The 7,884-nt window shown below is 37.4% G+C and overlaps 1 protein-coding gene across 2 annotated transcripts in view; it reads right to left on the bottom strand.

The window, feature by feature from the left end:
- Positions 1–7,198, bottom strand: part of LOC107559246 (TBC1 domain family member 16-like) — a 28,463-nt gene extending 21,265 nt beyond the window's left edge. For both annotated transcript variants that reach the window (XM_016242995.1, XM_016242994.1), the window contains exons 1-3: positions 7,019–7,198; positions 2,298–2,504; positions 734–1,145 (exon numbers count right to left, since the gene is read on the bottom strand). In XM_016242995.1, coding sequence (XP_016098481.1) covers positions 734–1,145; positions 2,298–2,472 — 587 coding nt within the window. In that variant the 5' untranslated portion in view covers positions 2,473–2,504; positions 7,019–7,198. The remainder of the gene's footprint in view (positions 1–733; positions 1,146–2,297; positions 2,505–7,018) is intronic.
- Between the last annotated feature and the right edge of the window lie 686 nt (positions 7,199–7,884).

Raw genomic sequence — 7,884 nt, 5'->3', positions numbered from 1 at the left:
TCAATGTATCTTGGAGAAGTTAGGTGTCCAAGTCGCAACATCTTACTACTGGGGTGCCTCAGGGTTCAGTTCTTGGACCACTTCTCTTCTCTGTCTACATGGCATCACTAGGTTCTGTCATTCAGAAACATGGCTTTTCATATCACTGCTATGCTGATGACACTCAACTCTACCTCTCATTCCATCTTGATGATCCGACGATGCTTGCATCTCAGCTTGTCTAACGGACATTTCTTGCTGGATGAAGGACCATCACCGTCAACTCAACCTTGCCAAGACAGAACTGCTTGTGGTTCCATCAAACCCATCGTTTCATCACAATTTCACCCTCCAGTTAGGCACATCAACCATAACTCCTTCAAAAACAGCCAGAAGCAAGATTGATTTTTAACGAGCCAAAAAGAATGCACGTCACACCTCTGTTTATCAATTTGTACTGTCTACCAGTAGCTGCTCGCATTAAATTCAAGGCATTAATGTTTGCCTACAAAACCACCACTGGCTCTGCACTGAATGAACAGCTATAAAAAGTAGCTTATAAATCCATTAGTAAGTTTATAAATCCATTTGACACTGCGCAGGACATTTAATATGAACCAGTGAAAACAAAATGGTGAAACATTTACAAAAATATAAGCTAACCTAAAATATGTATTTTAAGCTAAAATATTAAAACTAATTGAAAACAAGGACACATGGGCACATTTCTGCCAGGTGTGTGTGTTTATCTCACCTGCTCTCATTATCCAGGAAGACGGAGCTGCTGCTCTCGCCCAGAGCCTCGCTGACCGGCGACAGGCAGAAGGGCGAGGAGAAGGTGTCCGAGTCCGAACCAAGGGTGCTGTCCCGACTCACCTCGTCCGCAGAGAGCTCGCATGAGCCTTCATCGCCCTCTTCCAAAAGCTGCTGGTTCTGCAGGGCTGGCTCCGGCCCCTCTTCATCCTCCTCTTCCTCGGGGGTGGGTGGCGGGCGAGAGTGGCTCCGGTGGGCTCGGCGGCGGGGGTTGCGGTGGACGGGTGAGCTTTCGGGCGTGATGTAACGGAGGGCCTCCTCGTCCTGCCGCTGGATGCGAGAGTTGGGCACCCAGGTGAGGATGAGGGTGGAGCCGAGGGTCTCGTCTTTCTCCAGGTGCACACAGAGGTAACCTGGAGGAGGACACAGTCAGAAAAACTCAAAAACTAGCAGACTCTAAACTGATTGGCTGACTTCATGCAACTTGCCGTGGTCAGGGTGTGTTGGGGTAAAAGGCATCGAATATTTAAAAAGAGTTTTATTTGAGAAATGTTGTAACAAGGTTAGCTGTAGACCACAAGCAGAACTGCACTGTAAAAAAACCCCTGTAATTTTTCCTACATATTTTTGAAGTACACAAAATATAAATACAATTGCAAAAATAGACTCTGAATGTACATCTAACATCTGAAATAACACGAAAAACTGTGAATAATCATAACATTTATGTTTTTTGAAGGAAATGTTGTTTCTCACATTAAAAGACAAAAATACATTTAGATTAATACTGTAAATACATATTAAAATTAGACACAATTAGTGACAATTAACAGGAAAAAGCTTCATATGAAATAATCAGACCTTACGACTTTTGGACCAATAGAAAATCTGATCACTCACACTACCGTAGCAAAGTTTAGGGTCAGTATGATTTTTAAAATTAATTCATACATGTATACATCAAATTGATCAAAAGTGACAGACAAATCATTTATGATGTTACAAATTCTGTTCTTTCAAACCTTCTACTCATTAAAGAATCCTGGGGGAAAAAAATGTATCATGGTTTCCACAAAAATATTAAGGAGCTGATTCTGCTGAAAAATCAGCTTAGCCATCACAGAAATAGAATAGAATAGAACAAAAACATTTTACTGTTTTTTTATCAAATAAATGCAGATTCTTTTAAATTTAAAAAAAAAAAGGCTCAACAATATGGACTTTTCATATTGGAAAAAATTAAATAAAAAACAAATAAAATAAATTTTCAGTTGCCCTGCCAACATTTTTACTAGTGTGAATAATACATTATTTTGATATCAATTTATATCTATTTTTATTTTACAAATATTTATATTTTTAAAACGTTTCCAACCATTTCCTTTTTTTAAATTTAAGATCAAATAAAAAGAAAATCAGCAACAAACTGAAAGTTTTAAAGCTATAATGTAACTCATTACAAAAACATTTATAAAGACACTTTTGCTGAAAATTATGGCATGCAACTGATATGCCCATACCTTGTGAATAACTTAAGTGTATTTCAGTTAATGGGTGTGTGGTACCTGGGTGATGCTCAGGCAGTCCGGGCAAAGGCTCGGCCGGGTGAACACACACATTGTTCTTGGAGAAGATGATCTCTCCATCCAGCACGGTCCGTGATCCTCCCATGCCCACGTTAAACGTCAAAAGGTCAGAGGCTTTGGAGGATGCACGTCGCAGGAGTCGACCGAATGACATCTCCTCCAGTGACTGCTCACTGCTCCCATCCTCCGAGACAGAAACAACAAGACAACCTCCAATCAGGCGGCTTCTTACGTTTCTAAATAACCAGATTTACGATTCTCACTTGCCAAACAATAAATATAATACGATGAAAATGATATCGAAATCAGAATATCATAAGCGGCATCTCATTTCGGAGGCTGCGACCTCTGGAGGTCACATACGCCACTGAGGCGGTTTCAGTTAAGAAAAGCAACGGTGAAAAAATTGACCTAATCATGACAACATATGAATAATATATGAACGTCACAGTCAATCCATGTCACCTTCTTGAAACTAACAGCATGGTTACTTATTTGTGACTAAGCCACACACAGACACACCTTAAAACAAACAAGACACACACAAATGTGCCAACTCACTCACTGGAGGAACCCAAAGCTACAGCAACAGACGGAAGATTCAGCGTGCCAAATGTTATAAGACAACACAACGTTTATAAAACACTTTATGGTCCTTTTTTAACTGTCAGAGTCTCAATAATGTTCAAATGCTAACAAGCCATTCAAGAAAAGGGCAACTTCACATGAAACTTCAAGCAGCGAAAGCAGCGAAAGCGAATCTAAAACTACTTTAGACACAATTGTCTAATTCTGCATACATTTTTTATGACCTCATAAGTTGTGCGATTACTACTCCGTATTGTATTCTTTTTTAAAAGCCCTAAATCCAAAGCATTCATCTTCAGCGTGCAACTCGTCTTGCTCTGTTTGTGCTACAGACAGACATGCATCAAATTCTTTTCTAAAGGCTAGAATACAAAACACTTTGATCTGATCAGATTTTCAAACACTAGTCATTATACACTTGTCAAATTTGTAAATATTTACGAAGGAAAAACGGCATCATACACTAAACTGAGAAGATGCTTGATATCTTCCGAGTCTGAAGCTAAAAATAATCGGAGTCTGTGACTATCATAGTGCTGTCAAACGATTAATCGCATCCAAAATAAACGTTTTTGTTTACATAATATATGTGTGTACTGTGTGTGTATATATTATGTATATATAAACACACACATGCACGTAAATATTTAAGAAAATGTGTTATATTTATATATTAAATACTATATTTATATGAATATATATATATACATGTAAATAAATGTAAATATTTTCAAAATATATACTGTATGTGTGTGTATTTATATACATAATAAATATTCACAGCACACACATATATTCTGTAAACAAAAACTTTTATTTTGGATGCGATTAATCGCGATTAATCGTTTGACAACACTAGACTATCATATAAAATCACGATTCACGTAGTGTATCAAATCTGCTGACTGGCTCTGACTTTTGGTATCCAGTGTCAACAACTCCAGACTGTAAATTGGGGCAAAAATTTGAGCAGAAGTCATACAGAGTATATTCCAGATTTAAGTGAGTTACTTGAGCCAGTAAGCATTGCAACTACCTGGCAACCCTATCATAAAAATCTGCTGTAAAATACTATAAAATTGTCATTTCGCAGGACTGTTTAAGTGCCTTGCAAAAACACTCAAATGTGATAAAAAATTGTTTCACATTTTTTAAAGCATCTAAAACATATACCTTACCTTAAACACTGGTCTGTCACAGACTAAGCATAAAGTTTGTTAACTAAATGGAGGCTGAATGGATCAAACAAAAACTAAAAGACAAAAAAAAGTTTCAAATAATATCTTTTTTTTTTTTTATTGAAGGTGCTTCAGATCATTGCAGCCCCATTTAACCCCTTGCTTGTCTTTGAACTGCCCTGCAAAAACACTAAAAGCCGATTAAAAAGGGTTTCAAAATGTTAAAGCATCTAAAACATACACATTCTCTTAGAAATCCATGTTTTAACCTGCATATTTGTCAACTACTCAAAAACAAATTACGCAACATTCACAGTCATCCATCACTCGTGACAAGAACTTCCTCAGGACGGACGTTTCGTTTCAATCTTCCTCTTCTGTCTAGTGATTTTATTTTTTCCTGTCTTAATTAACGGTACCCAACTCTTCCAGAATGGCATTGCTCATTTGTGCTGATTAGAGGTCAACTTCCTGTCACAAACCAGAGAACATGAATGTTTCTAATTGCGAAAAATTATGAACAATAAAATAGTTTTAAGGCTGAAGAGACTCATTAAACAACCAGTGAACTTCCAAAAAGAAACAAGCCTCGTTAAAACAAATGAACAAATAAACCCTATACTACTGAATTTAAGAGAGGAACAAGTTTGTCCGGTAAAGTCGCCTTAAAACTTAGGAATTCATCTCTCCTTCAATTTTACAGTGACTATTCAGGTGGATGCATGGCCGCATATATCATATGGCTGTAATTACAGCGCAAACACGACTCCAGTGAGTAAACATGCCATATCATTGCATTGCACTAGCAGACCCAAATCAGGCAAAAGTGAGTGTGTACTATCAGGAGCAGTGCACTAAGAAGAGAGTGTCAGCAGTAGAAGCATGTGCTGTTTCTTCTCAGAGCTGTCAGCACCGCTGCAATCTCTCGCTGTGGGAGACATCAAGCTCCATACAACAGAACAACAACTACTTCACCAGGAATGCACACGGAAGATAATCTGGCGTTCAATTGTTGCTATTCAATCTAATATTCATTAAAGGGATAGTTCACCCAAAAATGAAAATGTGATGTTTATCTGCTTACCCCGAGGGCATCCAAGATGTAGGTGACTTTGTTTCTTCAGTAGAACACAAATGAAGATTTTGAACTCAAACCGTTGCAGTCTGTCAGTCTTATAATGGAAGTGAATGGGAATCACGGCTTTGGGAGTCAAAAAACATACACAAACAAAACCAAATGAAACCCTGCGGCTCGTGATGATACATTGAGGTCTTAAGACACGAAACGATCATTCTGTGCAAGAAACTGAACCGTATTTATATTGTTTTTTTACCTCTGATCAGGTGCAGGGTTTAATTTGGTTTTGTTTGTGTGTTTTTTTGAAGAAACAAAGTCACCTACATCTTGGATGCCCTGGGGGTAAGCAGAAAAACATCACATTTTCATTTTTGGGTGAACTATCCCTTTAAATGCACGATAAAATTAGCTCAGTCAAAAATAAAAATTCCCTCCAAAGATGTATGATTTTGCTTCTTCTGTGCAACACAAATGGAATTCTGAAGAATGACCAACCAATGTAATGATTTAACAGCACTAGGCAAGATATGACATGACACTTGTCTTTTAATAAATCAGCTGATGCATTTCAGAAATGGCAGCACATTTGGTTGCATTTTATTTTGTAACTTGACTGGAACAGACAGCGAGAACCTGTCAGAGACGCTCTAGGCAAATGTGTGTCATATGCATAATGTTTGCTAATTAAATGGAGGCTGAATGGGTCTCCAAAATAAAAAAAATTAATAAATGAAAACAGGAAATCAATCAAATTAAAACAATATTTTTTTCTTAAATTGAATTAAAGGTGCCAGAAAGCTGTTCCAGCTCAATTTAACCCCTTGCTTGTATTTGATCACTACATGCCAAGTTTGACTATCATGCAAAAGTTCAAATAAAATTTAAGAGCTATGACACAGGGCATTATTATTATTACTTTTTTTTTTTAGCAAAAAACAACTTCATTTCATTTGGTTCCGTTCCTGTTCATGAGCCTACTTTTATTGAGTTTTTTTTTTTTTACCCTTTTTGGAGCTTGACAGCCCCTGATCCCTGTAATGGAAAAAATAAATGGCGTGGGATTTCCTTAAAACAGTTTTCACTAGAAATTGTTAATAAGTTCAATGAACAATTACAAAGAAACAGCAAGTAACACACTGACTTAAACATGAAATTCTACAGTAGAAAATATTTTCTTATAAAAACATACTCCAATCTTCTTAAAAACATCTCTTTGGGACCCACTTTATATTAAATATCTTTACGAACACAGTTCATGGATTGCTACGATGCACTTATTGTGTAGCTACATGTATTTGCATTGTAGCTACTTATAATAATTAAAACATACCTACATATAAACTGGAACATCTTATTGTGTTCCACAAAAGAAAAATAACATGCACGTGAGACAGAATTTAATTTTGTGGGTGCACTATCCCTTTAAGAAGTGTCATAAAATAATGTATTGGGGCAAAATCATATTAATCCCAATGGCAAAGTTACAAGTCTTCAGCAATAAACTGTGTCGTGTGCATGCCCTAACATAAACATTACAGCAGGTAAATATAACAAGTTATCAAAAAATATAGATATTGATAATGTTCAGGCCTGTATCAGCTGTTTTGTCCTTTTGATCAGGGTGACTGAACTGCATCAGTAATGCATTTTAATGCACAAGCCCTTTTGTCCCACTTTGAAGGATCACATATCTCGTGTGAGGATTGATTTCAGACGGAAGTCGCGCTGGCGTCCCGTTATATCTGTTATACAGTGTGCACTGCTGTACCCATATGGGACGCTAACTAAACTACTCCCAGCAATGACAGCCGTAGGAATACATCTATAATCGAAAAGCACACATGCAGCAGTCTTACCTTCAGCACCAGAAACGATTACAGCCGTCGCGACACGTCCATATCAGAAGAAGCGGCGCGTCCGATCCAGGCTCCGGTGAATGACGCGCGTGTTTATCGGTGACACTTCACTCCGCACGCCGCGGCTGACGCCGGACTCGACGCTCCGCCCCCCGACATTCCGCTGCTTCCGGAACGACGCTGCGCGAGTCTGACCGCAACGCTCGAGGCAGGACACGGGTCCCGCTTGTAATAATCTGTAGACAACAGAAAACACAAGATGCACACGTTTCTGTTGTTAATGCATTTATAAAAAAAGTGTATAAAACTAAACACACCTGAAACTTGCACAGACGTACTGTAAGAAATCAAAAACTAAATCATTGTGGTGTCGAATTACTAAATTTTACATTTATAATGAAACGTGTGTGTGTGTGTGTGTGTGTGACCCTAGACCACAAAACTAGTCATAAGGGTCAATTTTTTTAAATTGAGATTTATAGATCATCTGAAAGCTTAATAAATAAGCTTGTTAGGATTGGACAATATTTGGCTGAGATACAACTATTTGAAAATCTGGAATCTGAGGGTGCAAAAAAAAATCTAAATATTGAGAAAATCGTCTTTAAAGTTGTCCAAATGAAGTTATTAGCAATGCATATTGCTAATCAAAAATTAGGTTTTGATTTACAAAGTAGTTTCATCGAACATGATCTTAGGCATAAAAGAAAAATTGATAATTTTGACCCATACAATGTATTGTTGGCTATTGCTACAAATATACCCCAGCGACTTAAGACTGGTTTTGTGCTCCAGGGTCACATATGTGTGTTAAAATATAATTATATAAAATATACAATTCTAATATATTACATATTTAAATCTGA

Source organism: Sinocyclocheilus grahami, unplaced genomic scaffold (assembly GCF_001515645.1).
Source record: "Sinocyclocheilus grahami isolate Dianchi unplaced genomic scaffold, SAMN03320097.WGS_v1.1 scaffold679.1, whole genome shotgun sequence".
NCBI classification, from domain to species: domain Eukaryota; kingdom Metazoa; phylum Chordata; class Actinopteri; order Cypriniformes; family Cyprinidae; genus Sinocyclocheilus; species Sinocyclocheilus grahami.
Note: the sequence above shows the minus strand (reverse complement) of the source record. Positions and strands in the feature narration are given on the sequence as shown.